The sequence below is a fragment of the Coloeus monedula genome (genome assembly GCF_965178545.1).
Source record: "Coloeus monedula genome assembly, chromosome: Z".
In the NCBI taxonomy this organism is placed as follows: Eukaryota; Metazoa; Chordata; class Aves; order Passeriformes; family Corvidae; genus Coloeus; species Coloeus monedula.
Window position 1 is genome coordinate 34,232,761 of NC_138822.1, and position 16,599 is coordinate 34,249,359.

At 46.9% G+C, this 16,599-nt stretch overlaps 2 protein-coding genes across 2 annotated transcripts; one reads left to right on the forward strand and one right to left on the reverse strand.

Annotated features, from left to right (window-relative positions):
* Positions 1-879: 879 nt before the first annotated feature.
* On the forward strand, positions 880-2,966 carry LOC309584945 (acrosin-like; the record flags this gene model as incomplete). Its single annotated transcript, XM_082301306.1, has 4 exons — positions 880-1,100; positions 1,433-1,698; positions 1,987-2,132; positions 2,613-2,966. 4 exons carry the CDS (start codon positions 880-882, stop codon positions 2,964-2,966), a joined length of 987 nt encoding a protein of 328 aa, XP_082157432.1.
* Positions 2,967-14,202: 11,236 nt separating this feature from the next.
* Positions 14,203-14,787, reverse strand: LOC309585133 (heat shock factor protein 5-like; the record flags this gene model as incomplete). The annotated part of the gene is made up of 1 exon (XM_082301664.1): positions 14,203-14,787. One exon carries the CDS (start codon positions 14,785-14,787, stop codon positions 14,203-14,205), a length of 585 nt encoding a protein of 194 aa, XP_082157790.1.
* Positions 14,788-16,599: the final 1,812 nt, after the last annotated feature.

The window sequence follows — 16,599 nt, forward strand, 5'->3', positions numbered from 1 at the left end:
TTTAGCAGGCAGTGCTGGAAGCCAGATGCTGCTACCTGCCACAAGGCCTGGACATCCTCATCCTGCCAGCAGAGCATTCAGAGGGGCCTATCAGGAATGTCCAGTCCCAGCTTCTGCCTTCCTTCCTGCTTGGAACTTTATGGGTGGTAAGGCACTGGCACAGGCTGTCTAAAGAAGCTGTCCTATCCCTGGAAGTGTTCAAGGCCAGGTGGGATGGGGTTTCAAGCATCCTGCTCTAGAGGACAGTATTCAGGCAGGGGAGTTGGAACTAAATAATCTTTAAAGTCCCTTCTAACCCAAACTAGTTTATGATTCTGTGACTCTATGTTGCCCCTCCATTGCCCACCCCCTAAGACCACTGTGCCTAAAACACTGAACCAGCTGCTCTGTGACATCAGCCCTGGGGCCAAAGGTACTGCAGGCATTAGTTGGCAGCTGTGCTGAATGAACCTTCACTCCTTGCAGCTGATACGTGCCACTGGCAGTGATGAATTTGTTGTGCCTCCTTGTCCTGCTGGCCATGTGCAGGCCCATGCTCAGCATATGGGACACCTGTGGGTAAGTGGCCTCAGGCTCTTGTAGAGAGTTTGGACAACACTTGGGAGGCTTTCCCTGTCCCCTCTGGCCACACTACAGTTTTATAAGCCCCATGCAGGAGCTCCAGTTCCTTGACGGCACCCAGGCTGCAGCACAACTTGTCTATGGGACTCAAGCAGAAACAGGGGTGGACAGCCCCATGGGATTTCCTGGCTGTGCTGTCCATGCAAAAAATGCCATGTGGGGAGGGAAGTTTGCTGACCTTCAACCTGAGCAGCAGCAAGCCACCAAGCAGGACAGCAATGACTCTCTGTTTACAGAGGGATCTGTGGTCTCTGGCCCATGTCTGCTTCCTACGGCCCCATGGTTTATGACTATGACCCCATGGCTCCAGACTACGGCGAATTGCGCATCATGGGTGGCACAGCTGTCCAGCCAGGGGCCTGGGCTGGGATTGTCAGCATCCAGGATCCCTGGGAACCAGGCACAGGGCATATCTGTGGAGGGTCCCTCATCAGCACAGAGTGGGTCCTCACAGCTGCCCACTGCTTCACCAATGCCAGGTAAGGAAGAGCAGGGAACAGATATATCTCCACAACACCAGCAGGTACCCTGTTTGTAGCACCATGTGCTACTCCCATTCTGCTTCCCTGCAGTGCACCCCATGCCTGGGCACTGCAGACCCCAGCTGAGAATTCAGGAGAGCACTCTACACTCTTGCCAGCCACTGCTTCCTAGTAGCCTCTAGGTTGACATTCTCAGAGCCTAAGGCATGCTAGGACAGTCACACACATTGCTTTCCTCTCTGACTTGCAAAGCAGAAGACAGGGAACTACTGGGCTTCTGCAGCACATGGCTCTGCTCCCTCTCACTTCTTTCTCCATGTGCCTCTCAGGAACATCAACATGTGGCGCGTGGTGACAGGGGCCACCCAGTTGACTCAGTTTGGCCCTGAGGTGCAAGTGCGCCAGATTAAGCAGCTACGGGTTCATGAACACTACACTCCTGGTGAGGAGAGGAACGACATTGCCCTGCTGAAATTGGACCAGCCAGTAGTGTGCAGCCGCTACGTACAGCTGGGCTGTGTACCCAAGGCCACACTGAATGTGATGGAACTGAAAACCTGCTACATTGCTGGCTGGGGTTCCACCACTACAAGAGGTGAGTTCCCCAAAAGGACACATGCCCTGAGGGCAAACTTGGCACATCAGGGAGATGGGTTGGGCTTTCCAGCAGCAGAGGCCAAAGCCACAGTCAGGCTGCAGGAGGTCTCCCTCTGGAGAGATAGTCCTGCACCACTCCCCAAAGCCAGACAGAAGGGGGAAAGCAGGGCAACAGGGTGTTCCCCTAGGAAACCCCAGGGAAGCCCTAGGGAAGGGCTTCACTCCCCAACAGGGGAAGGGAACGGGCAAGGAACTGCTGTATGCTCATTCCTTTCTGTGCTCACAGCTCAAAGACCAAGTGACATCCTGCAGGAGGCCAAGGTCCACCTCATTGATGTCCGGCTCTGTAACAGCAGCCTCTGGTACGCAGGGGCCATCCACACTCAAAACTTGTGTGCTGGTTACCCAGAAGGTGGCATCAACCCCTGCCAGGTAGGAGTGTGAGACGAGCCACGAAGTTCCCAGCAGTGCGGGCAGCCTGAGCAGCACCACCCCAACACAGCCTGGCACCTGCTTTGCCTGGCCAGTCACCCTCCCAGCCCCAGCTTCCCACTGCTGTTAGGGCTTCCCTTGCCTTCCCCATTTGCAGGTCCCTGCCCATTGCCCCCATTGTTCCAGGGGCCTGGCACTATGCCCAGAAAGCACATCCAGTGCTCTTGGCAGTCCAGAACTCCAGATGCAACCCCAAACACCCATCCTCTGCACATCCAGGATCACTGCAGAGATGAGAGACAGCCCTACCACACAAGCCCCTGACCTGCTCCCAGCCAAAGTTCTGGAGGCTCCAGCAGCTGAGCAGAGACTTTCTCTGGCAGGAATACAGCTCTGTCAGGGGCTGTGAGAGAAGGAGACAGCTCTAGTGCTGACAGAAACTGCCCAACATTACCTTATTCCTCTCTTGCTCCACTGCAGGGTGATAGCGGTGGTCCTCTCGTGTGCAAAGATAATGGTGCTGCCTACTTCTGGCTCGTTGGCGTGACCAGCTGGGGAAAAGGCTGTGCAAGAGCAAACCAGCCTGGAGTGTACACCTCCACTCAGCACTTCTATGACTGGATCCTGATCCAGATAGACCTGCAGCCAGATAGAAGGGCATCGAGACATTTTACAACCGCCCCAACCCCTACTCAGAAGCCAAGGCCAATACCAACACCATTGGACAGGTTTAGGTCCTGCCCATTTTCACTCCAGAAGCTGGTGGAATTTTTTACGCAGGTGCAGGAACTCCTTCAGGTCCTAAGAAGAAAACTGGCTAGAGAAGCAGGATGAACAGGATCCAGTGCAGGCTGCAGTGGACCATGACCATTTTCTTCTGGGGCAATGCCTGCTGATCCAAAGGCAGCCTCAGTGCCTAAGGCCTGCTCTATCCTGCTCATGCTTTTCCTCTGCATGCACACAAATCCTGAAGCTGATTTAGTAGTGACAATAAAGTTGCCTGATTTCACTGTTAATGGTGTTTTTAGTCCCATTCAATCAATGCAAAGCAAGGACTTCCACACCTGGTACTCGCAAAATTAGGCTGAGAGCAGACATCAGGCAAAATAAAAAAGAGTCAGTCCAAAGGACTGAAACTGTGCTTGGTCAGAGTGGAGGGCAAGGATGCAGTAGAAGAAGGAAACACAGGTCACAAAGAAACGAGGGACTTACAGATCATGGAAACTGCAGCTGGAAGTGCAAAGTGTCTTAGGCTGCCTACTGGTGGGATCAGTCTGTGTGTTTGTGTGCGTGTGCAGTGCACTGGGGAAAAACTGGACTCTTTCATGACCCAGGAGATATGGTTTGTAGAAAGACCCAATCTTTGCACCAAGGTCTGCGTAAGGAACTTTACATTCAGCCACAGACAGTGCATGGATAAATTTCAATTAATTTCTATACTGTTATTTGAGGAACATGCTGTTCTTATGAATATAGGGAGTGAAGGTGTGTCCATATTTCACTAGAAAACATCCAATCCAGATCACCTAGAACGGCAGAAAAGGACTGTGTTCATGTTCATGAAGGTGGGGGTTATGGATACTTGGGTCCTAGTAAAGGCATTGTTCTATCTATGTCAACCTGGTTCGCTGTTCATGGTAACTGTGTAAGTCTCTGTGTCTGTGTTGGTGTATCTACCTCTTCAGAATGCACACATGCACACACACACAATTTTGTCCTTTAGGACAAAAGGAGGAGAGCTATACCTAACGAATAGTTTAGCGCTATCAGCTACCACAGACAGTACTCACCTTTGATGTTACTTCCAAACATAAACTATCATACTGGCCAGGTAAAGTTTATTCATCTCAAGAAGTCTCATTTTATATAAGCCAAGTTGAGAGTTCCTTGTTATTGTTACGAAATGCAGAATGACTTACAAATTGCCATTATTATGGTAATGATATCATAACTAGTGGTTCTTAAGTAAAATATTAACTCTGAGTAATAGAAGAACTGTAGGGCTGAATAGCACTGAATTTTCATTGCTATTTGTTATCTATGCACTGAGAAAGAAAATTCCTTTAGGAAAATTACAACTAAGATGTTTTCAAGAGCTTGCATTTCATAGCAGCTCTCACCTTCCTCTCAGTCTCATAAATACATGCAGTGTGAGTTGTGAAAAAACATGATGACAATCATTTTTCCTAAAGCAGGCTGATATTGTTGCTCCTACATTTTTATTGCAGTATAAGGATGGAAAATTTCAAGCAGGGAAAAAAAAAATCTATTCAGAGAAGCCATGAGCCACCATTATACAGCAGTATCACTGAGATGCCTCTATAATGCAAAATCCAAAGCAGTAAGAGTCATGCCATACTACACTTTCCGTAAGGAACTGTTTTTGTGATATAAACACTCCTGCACATCTTTTTGATAATATTGCCACAGGAGATAATGGCCAACACTTCATACCTTTTTCTTTTTTGAAATGATACTAAACAGTAAGTTATAGCCTAAAACTACTAAGAAATCATTCACTTGCCTGAAACGATTGTTCCTTGTAGCTTGATGATTATCCTTTGTTCCCTACGGTACATTTCTTATATTATATATTTATATTATATTATGGCATTTCTGTTGGACACAAGGAACAATATGTTTCTGTTGGACACAAGGAACAATTACACGCTTCACTGTTGTAATATGAACCCCGGGGCACTGCGCTAGTAATGATATTTTCTTTATGCACTGTTCTTTCATAGCTTTTTCAAAAAAAATTCTTTCCCCAATTTCTTTAGGGAATCTCACAAGTATGGTCTCTACTAAATGCTGTTAATTTAAACCTGAATCATTAGAAAGCTTAAAGAGGGAGAGCATGAGTGCAGTAAGATTTATTATTTTTTCTCTCATACGATAGTTGCCTGTGCTCTTGGACAAGTCTCTGAACTGCCTTTCTGGGGTATTGTTACATATGCTTAGCAGCAGAATAAAACACAGCACCAGCTGCTGGAAAGAAAATCCCAGCCAAAACCAGGACAAATGCAATACATGAATAAGCTGTTCTTGCAACAGTGAACAATGAGAATTCAGAACTCAAACATGATGATTTTTAGGTGCAAAATTACCACGTTTTAAAGACAAAAACCTGCAAAGAAACAAAACATGCTGTCCTTCAGTACCTTGCACTGATAACAAACATGCTCAAAACCCAAGTAGTTTGAACCAGACTATTTTGTGTCATGATATATTTGCCATCTGAGATTCCTATACCCTTTTGCTGGATAATCAGTATCAAAAGAGGCCTCTAAGTTTACAGTGCTTTTGGTACAGGCACATAGCAAATGGCAGGGCTGAAGAGTAATGTGCTCTGTTGACATGTGAATGATGGTACAGAGCCAGAAAAATAAATAGTTAAGAATAAAGACATAGGGTAAGGAGATAAGAAATTCATAGTAAAACCAAGAATGAGATGCTTTTTTAGGAAAAGTGTCTTATTTCTGAGATGACAAGCTCTCACTTAGCGCACAACAAGACAATATTGTGAAAAACATCCCTGGATCAAACGTTCTTTGTACTGAAAGAGTGTATTTAGCACTTGTGCACTGGCTCCCATTTTCCTTTCTGAAATGTCCTGCTGTTCATGTTAGCTTCTTTTTCCAAAACTATGTTGACCTTGTTTCCTTAGTGTTGGATCCTTACCAATAGCAGGATCCTATGGGATATTCTATTGTCCAGTCATTTGAATGTCTTTGCACAGCAGTTGCAGGTATGGTCCCTGATGACTCTGTTTTCTATTCCCATCTTCACAGAATCACAGAATCAACTAGGCTGGAAAAGACCTGTGAGATCATCGAGTCCAACCTATGACCGAACACCACCTTGTCAACCACACCACGGCACTGAGTGCCACATCCAGTCTTTCCTTAAACACCTCCAGGGACAGTGACTCTTCCACATCCCTGGGCAGCCCATTCCAGTGCCCAATCACCCCTTCTGTGAAGAAATACCTCCTAATGTTCAATCTGAACCTCCCCTGGTGCAGCTTGAGACTGTGTCCTCTTGTCCTGTCACTGGTTGCCTGGAAAAAGAGCCCAACCCTCATCTGGATACACCCTCCTTTTGGGGAGCTGTAGAGAGTGATAAGGTCACACCTCAGCCTCCTTTTCTCCATGCTGAACAACCTCAACTCCCTCAGCTGCTCCTCACAGGACTGGTGTTCCAGACCCTTAACCAGCCTTGCTGCCCTTCTCTGGACACGCTCCAGCAGCTCAATGTCCTTCCTAAACTGAGGGGGCCAGAATGGACACAGCACTCAAGGTGTGGCCTCACCAGTGCTGAGTACAGGGGGACAATCCCTGCCCTGGTCCTGCTGGCCACACTGTTGCTGGTACAGGCCAGGATGCCATTGGCCTTCTTGGCCACCTGGGCACACCCTGGCTCATGTTCAGCTGCTGTCACCAGCACCCCCAGGTCCTTTTCTGCCTGGCCACTGTCCAGCCACTCTGTCCCCAGCCTGGAGCACTGCCTGGGGTTGTTGTGGCCAAAGTGCAGGCATTTGGTCTTGTTAAACCTCATACTGCTGGATTCAGCCCATGGATCCAGCCTGTCCAGGTCCTTCTGCAGAGCCCTCCTACCCTCCAGCAGATCAGCACTCCCCTCCACACCTTGGTGTCATCTGCAAATCTGCTAGTGGTGGGCCTTAACAATTCAGCAGCTATGATATTGCAGCCTTGCTTATTACAGAAATGTGTTATCTTGTAATATTATCAAGAGGGGAATGTCTTTAAACTAAAAGAGGATAGGTCTAGATTAGATTTGAGGAAGAAATTCTTTACTGTGAGGGTGATGAGGCACTGGAACAGGTTGCCCAGAGAAGCTGTGGATGGCCCATCCCTGGAAGCATTCAAGGCTTGGATGAGCCTTTGAGCAACTTGGTCTAGTGGAAGTGGGGGTGGACTAGATGGGTCCCTTCCAATCCAAACCATTTTATGATTCTATGAATGTGGTTAAAACTTCCAACATTTCACATTTCCTCCTATTTAAATAGTAATAAAAAATAAAAAGTTAAATAAAAATAATCTTTGTACATTTCTAGCACAAGGGAATGACATTAGGGAAGCAGAATAGGTACTTGTAATCTCACAATTCAAATAATTTAATCTTTCCTACTTTAACTAATCCTGTTTCCATGATGGGAATCCTTCCACGTGGCATCAAGATAGAGCAGGATATGGGCACTGGGGTTTTGGAGGTGCAGGGAAAGAAGCAGGTAGGGAGTCAGGTGCTGCAGAGTGATTTCAGCCAATGATAGATTCTCTTTAATCTCTTTTTTTGCGGGGACATAAACCAAAGTGAAGGCAGATGCCAGCACTAAAAAACAGGCTACCATCACCCAGGGAATGGGTCTCTGAACAAGCTGCCCCCAAAGTGTCTTGGAATGTCATTCACTCAAGAGGGAGCTGAGGAAGTTGCAAGGAGGACAGGCACACCAAGGATGACTGAAGCAGTTTGCACTGGGAGGGCACTTGCCTGGGAGAGAAGTGGGAACCCTCGTGCTAAGGACCTGCACCCCTTTCAGGGACAGGATGACCACATCTATTGAGGGGACAGGGTTGGCAGGAGTGCTGAGGTCCCATTGCCCTAGGGGTCCCGCCAAGCCCTGTTCCCCCAGAAGGGGGGGTTGTCACAGCCCTGGAGCTCCTGCAAAGCTCAGGAGCCCCCTCTCTCCCTAAGAGAGGAGATGGTTGCAGGGATCCCAGAGAGGTGTCACAGACCTGAGGGTCCTGATAAGCCCAGCCATCCCCCTTGAAAGAGATGTCATTACCCTGGTTGTCCCATGGAGAGAGGATCTCACCACACCAGAGGTCTCAGGCAATGGGGGTGTGTCCAGGAGGTCCGACCAAACCCAGCATCTCCAGAAAGAGGGTCATGGGGGGGCCATGCTGCTGGGGGCCCAATCTGGGGCCATGCTGCTGCCATTCCACCACACAAGGGTACCAGTTAGCAGGCCAACACTTGTCCCTGCCCCAGCCACCATCCCCTGAAGGTGTCTCCAGGTCTGCAGGAAGTCACCGCCCCAGGTTCTCCCAGGCCAACTGGTCTCCCTTTTCCCAAGCCTCCACACCCTTCCAGCCCAGCCTGGTGCCCGCCTTATAGCCCCAGATCAGGGAGCACCCACCCTCAGCAGCCAGCATTGTGTCCAGGCTTGTTCTCTCTCCTGAAGGAGTTATACTGACAATGCAAAAAACCAATCATAATAAACAAGACAAAACCAAGATGCATTCCCACACTGAGGAAACACTTCCCACCCTCCAAGATTCAGGCTAGGGTGAAGTCCCTCCTGTCCCCTGAGGTCAGCCATAGAGGGAGGCAGAAGGGTTCCCCACAAAAATTCAGAAGTCCTGGAGGTGGCTGTAAAAATCCCACCTGCTGAACTTGCCTACACAGGTGCAGCTCTTGAGGTGGAACTTGCAGAGCTCCTTCTTTAAGTTCATGTGGACCATGGGGCCATAGTCCTGGGTTCTGCAGCGTCTAGACACCCCTGGCCCTGTCAGCATCTGCAGGACAGCCCTCTGCCCCAACCCATCTGGGGCACCCATGATGTCTCACTCTGTCTTCTGTCTTTTGATTAAAAGGTAAAGCTCTCAGTATATGTATTTGCCTTTCTGTCTGTTCATTCAGAGCCTTTGTGACCTTGGTTCTGGCTTAGGACTCCACTAGTGTTACTTTGCAACTGACAGCTTCAGCAGTCAATGGAGTAAATTTACACTGTAGTTTGCATTATAGGACTTACTTTTCAGTTGCTTTAAAAATATTGAACGTTTTGTTCTGGAAAGTTCTTTTTTGTGTGTTTTCAGACTGGGGATTCCCAATGCTCTCTGTTCTTTTTGTCAGAAATGTCTGTAATTCAATGCTCTCTGTTCTTTTATCTTTTCCAGATAAGATGTCCCTTCACATTCAAATTCTGCTTCACTATGGTATGGCAATGGCTGCCCTCCAATCTCTATCCAGTTCTGGCAATGGTGACCATGAGCAATTTTCCTTACTGTGGTTTTTTAAAGCTAAGCAGTGAGATGGGGTTTAATTCCAGTGTTTTTCTTGGACGCAAACTTTCAATGCACAAATTTCAACATGCCTTCAAAGTCTCAGAAGCTGACTTTGCAATTTGTAGTGACATTTAGTGTAGCGTCTGAATGTAATCAAATGTTTACAGGAAAATAGACAGAATGTCCAATGGAGCTCATGTTATGGCTTGCCTCATATGTCGCCCTTAAACTTTACTTGCTGTACTGTCTTATCCCTTTACAGAGCCATTAAGAAGTGTGGTTAAAAACCATTTTCTGTTCCTACTCTGTTAGTTGTAAGTGAATATTTATCCATTATTTTTCTGATTGTAATGCTGATAAATAAACAGACTAACAGATTTACAAATAAGGACAACAGAACTAAATTACAGTAAGGTATCACAGGTGCAATTACAGAAAATTCACACAACTGAAGCAAAAGCACTGATAGAAGTAAGATCTAAGCAGTCCAATGGCTGATACTAATGAATAAAGAAGAAAAAGCCATTATTTCAACAGAATTATTTGAAATACTGATCCAGATGTTAAACACTGTTGATTTAAAGCTAATGAGCCAGTTTGGAATTCCAAATGTGTTCTTCAGAAACAAAACTGCTGTTGTGATTTTTACGTTTCAGGAAAAAAAAGACAGTGCAGTTATGCTTTGTTTATTTTCAAATGGGACAATGAAATCTTGGGAAAAGTCTATACTTCTTTTGTCAGCAGTAATAACATAACATAGTTATATTCCTTCCACTAGCTGGATTCCATGGCACTTTTATTAATGTCATGCACACATGGCAGTGAAAACACTAAGCAGTCCAACAATTTAAAGAGTTGTATTTAATAAATGATTTATAAATGGTTTACAGGTTGAAGGTGAGAATTAACCTTTTTGAGCCTTGTAGCATTTTGGCCACTGACCTTAAGTAGAGCCAAAATGTCACTGAGACCATTCAAACACCGTTCTCTGCTGTAAGTCTGCCCGGGATGAATGGACCTGCAGCAGACAGGCCAGCAACAGACTGTTCAATAAGTAGGATATATACCACCTTCTTCTCTGGCACTTAAGGATGTTTCTTCATGTTGCTCTCATCCCTGCTGGCAATTTGCCTAAACTAAGAAACCTTGCCTGTTACAGACATCCAGCTGTGAGTTTTGCTTCTGCTCCTTCATAGTGTGGTGTGCAGGTATGTCCCTGCTTCTTCCTTTGCAAGTCTGACAAGCTCCTCCTGGCCTCCCTTGTCTTTCTGTCTTGTTGCTCATCCAACTTAGAATATCTCTCTTTTCCAGGGGGAACACATGACCACTCATCAGCTTGGCCACTGGAAATGTCCTGCACAGAGATTACCAAAGAGTCAAGTCCTTCATCTACATGCATTTGCTACCTACATTTTGATTCTAGCTCCTGGGAGGTAGGAAACCTGAATCAAGGTATATTGTACACTAGCTAGTTTTGGGGTTATAAATGTCTCAATTCAAATACAGAATACAGATTAAATGACATTTCCAGGGCAACACTGTGACTGCTCCATCAAAAAAAAAAAAATTACCTGAATGTTTTATGTTCTTAGGTTTTTGGGTTCTCTAAACTTGGAAAGCTTGGCAACAGTTTTCTGGCCATAGTGTTTTTTAAAATCTCTTACTAGTCTTTTCCTTTTTCTAAAACTAGATTTTCAGCTCTTTGTAAAGAAATCAATGGAGCTGCAACAGTTAATAGCACCAAAGAACAATCCCTTTCTTCTGAAATACAGAATAACGTCTCACAGTTTTTCTTCCTTCCCTGTGCATTTTAGCAGAAGTCTCTTGAGAGACTTGCTTTTGCAGGATTTCAGTGTGCTGGAATAATGCTGCTAGGGACGGAGAAAACATTCTATTCATTCTCCTCTACATCCATGTCCATCCATCCATCCATCCTTGGGTCATTCATCCATTAGCCTACTTTTAGGTCTCCAGTTACAAGTTTGACGGTACACTATTACTCCTTTAAGAAGCTGAAAGAGAAGTAATTTAAATCAGCCAGCAAAACTTGCATTTGGCACTGAATGAGCTGTTGTGCTTCTGCTTCTCAGTATCCTCATAGATCAGTGGCAAACACAACTTGTCTGCCACACAGATGTCATGCCTGTGACTTAGCAGCACTATAAACACATCGCAGTATGCAGTGAGAGGTACTGTGTGGGGTCTCATTAGGCCGAACAAGAGGCAGGGACATTGCATCATCCCTAAGCAACCTGATCCCCAGCGGGTCACAGGTCAAAGTGAACTCTGCTTGCTCTGCTGTGTTACAGGGACTTGTGTGAATGAAGGACAGGAATGTCACAGCATTGACAGTGACATCAGCTTCAGGAGGAGAGGCACAACATGCTCAGGAGGCAGTGAGACAGAACAGAACTTCTGCTGGGTGGCAGCAGTCCTAGACACAGTGTAGGGCCACCAGTGTTTCTATGAATTTATTTCCAATTCAGATAAGCATTTATTCTTGTATGTGTCTGATTTGCCTCAATTTTCAGAAGATGCTTTCCTTTCCAGGCTTTTGGTGTTTCTGGAGTCTGGCTGTGGTCTTTTCCCCTTTTCTACCACTGGCTGTACTCACTCTGTTGTGGCTGCTGTCACATCCTGATATTTCTGCACCCTGAGCAGCCAGCAAAGATGTTTGCTGTGGCTCTAAGTGGTCCCCTGCACAGTGGGTTTCCAAGGTTTGTTGACAATATTACACTTAAAATCTTCTGGTAGACTGGTGGTCTTTTTAAACACACTTCAACTGTACTTGCCAGTTGCTGTTCCCACTTGCAGCACAAAGTAAGATGATACGTATTTGGTGGGATGACAGTATGCAGCATTTGTCATTTTGCATTTTTTCTTTAGACATCTCTCTTCTGTGTGCTTTCTAAAAGATTGAGAAATCCTCCCATTCCATCCCTTCCTTCTCTACCTTAGAAAATATGTTTGCATTGAGTACAATTAAGGTCTGAATGACTCCCCCAAAAGAGGAATGTGTCTTTAAGAATGCAGTTAAAATGCCTCACCATGTCAGAGGCACGTTAACTGTGGTTCATGAAAATTTCATTCGTCTTCCTCATGCAGGGATTTGCCATGACCACTCCAGGTAAAATGCAGACAGTGTTGGCCAGAAGTTTTTCGTTTATGTCCACTATGAGGACATCAGGGGGAAAAAACCCAAAAGACGTCAGTGACTTACAACTGATGAACTCTGTGTTGTAACAATTAGACTTCTGAATCTTTATTTAAAGAACCTCCGATGTGTGATTTTTCGCTCTGATTCAGGGGAGCTGAGCCCAAAAAGCAGCGTTATGATCATCTAATCTGAACCCCAGAATCATAAAAGCCATAGAGTCCTTCTCTAATAGTATCTGCCCTGAACACATTAAGTTTACATAAATTGCTCCAGCTTTTCTTTCCATGTATGGCACAGCAACTGTGAGAGCTGGAGGACCCATGGTATCCTTAGGTAGCACCAGAACATAGTGATTTGCAATAGTAAACTCATGGAAGGACACCTCATGGCTGTGAATTAGGTGCCTGTTTGGATACTGTACTCAAGCCTCAAAAAAAAGGTTTTTTGCAGGTTTTAGTGTCTTACTTCACTTAGTTTCAGTTGCTCCTCACCATTATGAAATGGTCTTAAGAGGAGAGAGATGACAACACAGACTGAAGATTTTGGGTAGGAACTGTCTGTAGGAGCAGAGAGCAATGAGGCAGTGCTGGCCACAGCCAGTCTGTACATATTGCAGAGAAACAGCTTCCTTCATGATGTGAATCAGACACAGCCTTTTGCACAAGCTTTACAGAAACTCTAGGCTCTCTGAGCTCATTCCCATTTCAAAATCAGGAAAATCTGGATTATCTCATCTGTTTCCCCTTGTTGTGCCAGTGCAAGGCACCAGTGTCACATTGGTCTCTGCTGGGCTGCACGATCAGCATCCTGCCCATCCTCAGCCATCCCAGTGCTGGACCAGGTAATTGTGTTACTGTCTGCGATGGCCTGGGCTGGGGAACTTTTCTTTGGATGAAAGGTGAAAAAGGTCTTTCAGATATCAAAGGCAGGCCTCATGTTGCCAAATCAATACGGTCAAGAGCTATGTAATGTGAGTGATGTGAATTAAGATCAGAATCTAATTTCAAACAAAATAAATGAAGAAGAGAGACAGAGCCTGACAAGATATTATTTGTAGAAAAAGGCAAGGTTTTGAAGTTTACAAAATATCCATGGATATATTTTCAGTTCATGTAAATGAGTATTACTTAACAATTTATATTTTAGAAAACTGGAATGTGTTGAATAATAGCTCTTAGCATATTGCATTGAGCAACATTTTGAGATAATAACTGACTTTTCCAGGAACTTTTTTCCTGAATTTGTTTTGAGTATGTTGAAAATTGGTGTCTTCCTAAAGTAGATCTCAAAGTCTTCCTTTCTCCATTCAATTCTTCTCTATGTTGTATATAGTTTCCCACAGCTGAAAATACAAGATGCAAAATGCAGAACTTTTTGCTTTCTTTTGATTGGCCTCGTCTTTTCATTTTCAAAGCAAACTGAACTTGTGTTTTGGGTAACTTTTTTTTTTAGTTATGAAGATTTTAAACATACCGAAGAATGCATGTTGGCACCTTTTATCTAAAGACAATATGGCATGTGTATTAGTTTTAGGTCCTTGCTGGCAGCCTATAGGCACACTGAAACACATGCGAACCACATAATTCATTGTAGATAATACAAACAGGACCTGTGAACAATATAGTTAGAGGTATATAAATAATCTGATACATATATTGATATTAGCGTAGTTATATATGGGCAGCACAGTCGTAGCAATCTGTAATTGCATTCCTTGTGTTTACTGGAAGCAGATCTACCTTCCTGAAGAACAATCTTTTTCTTACACCGTGCCAACAGAGCAGCCACCAGCAAGAGCAGGAGACGCTGCTGCCCCAGGGCTGTGCCGATTTCTAAGTCCATGCCGCCCCCAGGCCGACCGCGGCCCCCCATCACCCGCCCTGTCTCACCGATCCTTACGGCTCCGCCGAGGGACGTGGGCGGCAGCAGCAAGTCCCCGTCCAGTAATGTGCTGGAAGTCGTCGGGCAGGCGGCTGGTCACCTCCAAGCCAGCGTCCAGCTTCTCCTTGTTGGCCTTGGTCAGTCTTTTGATCTTTACCAGGAGGTCGGGGCGGTGGTAGCGAAAGTCCGGGTTCCAGAAGTGGTGCAGGAGCCCATGAGCGTAGCTGGTATCGCCCCCCGCCGTGGGCCGGGACCCCGCCGCGCTGCTGGCCGGACTCGCTGTCAGCTTGTGGAACCCGTACAGGTTGAACTGGCGGACGATGCTGCCGAAGTTCTTGGTTTTGAAGAGCTCCTCCTCCCCGGCGGAGACGAGCCCCACGCCCAGCACCTCCTGCTCGAAGAGCCCCTGGTCGATCAGCAGCCCTTCGCCGCGGGCGTCCCAGCGCACAGAGTGGACGCACGGGCTGTTGACCAGCAGCCACAGCTTCATGGGGAAGGTGCAGGGCCGGGGGATGCCAAGGCGGGAGCGGGGCCAGAGGGCGGCAGAGGAGGGGCGGAAACCAGCGGGCAGCGGCGGTGGCCTCGCCATTGCGCCGGGCGGCAACTGTCGCGACACGCGGCGGCGCGCGCCCAACGCCCCTGCGCCGACAACGGCCCCCGCGCGAGGGCGGCGCCGCCCCCGCCGGGCACCGGCACGCGCCCGACGCACGACGCGCGCCTCGTGCCGGCGCCAGCGCGGCCCCGCGCGGCCGGTCAGCCCCGCGTCCCTCAGCGCCCGGAGCGCGCCGCGCTGCCCGCAGCACCCCCAGCCCAGGCCCCATCGCCCTCAGCGTCGCTGAAAGGTCGGGAAGAATACAACTCTCCAACACCGTACGTTCAGTATTAGAAAACAGGCGTTACTTTATCTCAGTGCTGGATGCATGGGGCACCACTCTTCCTAACATACGCCAGCAAAGTTCCAAAGCTGTCGTTTTTCTATACAAACTATACCTGCTAATCTAAGTTCCCAGAATTCTCATCCCCCTTCTTAGAACTTATTTATATATACAAAGCTGTACGCCTTATAGCTGGGCATGTGTATACAATTTGGGGAATGGTCTCAAAAGGTCTGATGGTCATTTGTGGGATGGCCCCCACCTCACTTTATCCTTTCATGGCCACAAGTTCACCTGAGGACATGACTTCCGAGTTGGCTCATGGCCTGCTGTCTTGGTTGAGCAACTCCTTAGTAAGAAAACTTTTTTATGGTTTATGAAACTTTAAACAGTGTGTCTCAGTTTTTCTTGTCACAACTGAGGTACTGCAAACAATATGCTTTTTGAGTATTTATGTCATCAGTTTCCCCTTGTCCCCTCGGTGTCCCCAGCCCACACCCTAATGCCCTCAGTCCTCTGCCCTTGCTATCCCTTTAGCCCTCCAGCCTCTGCCATCACCCTCAGCCCCCTCAGCCCCACCATCCCGTCAGCTGCCCCCAGCCCCCTCAGCCTCTTCTCCCTTCGGCAGATCTCCAGTTCCTTCAGCCCTGACCTCCCTGAGGAGGACAGTGCCCCAGTGCCACCAGCACATTTTTCCTTTGAGTGACCTGCCTGAGAAGGTAATGCAGGGTGTATGGGGGGCCCTGGCAGGAACGGATTCAGAGCTGATGGGACATGGAGAACAATCCTGGTGCTGGTAAGAGGAAATCCCTGCCTGGCCGTGGGCATGACAGACTGGCTGTGCTCACTCTAGAGAGGCACTGGGCAGTGCGTGGATCGATGGTAGCACAGACCATCAACCACTCCTCAGACCCAAAGGTCACCTATGCCAGGTGCATCAGAACATCGCCTCTGTCTTGGGAGCCAGTAATGAACAGTGCAGGTCAGTGACTCCAGATCTTCAGTAGTAGCAGGAAAAAAAACCCAATGAGGAATGTTCTGTGGCAGAACAAAGGGAATAGGAGTGATGTAGGCTCCCTAAAATGGGGTAAGGGACTTTCACAAAAGCCTCAAAGACACTGATGCTCCTGACTCAGAATGTGAAAGGGAAGTGGTGAAACATAAATCAGCAGCTGGTTGCAATGTCCTGGGCAGTTATCTTAGTAACATGCAAAACAGTTGCTGGAATGTGATATGGATGACTGATTGCCTCTGTTACCATGTGGTATCTACTGGCTAGGTGTTGCATATATCTATCAAATATTACTCAGGGCCCACAATTATGAAATGCTAAAGAAAAGCTCATAGACCCACATTTTAATGCAATTGCTGTGGGTTGATAATCAGAATCTGGTTTTATGCATTGATAGTCCAGAAGGTCCTTAAATGGTTGTCTTTTGTAGTTGGTTTTTTGGTTTGTTTTTGCATGCATGCATGCTGACTAATTTGGGGATCAAAGGTAAATTCCTTCTATAATATGGAGTAAA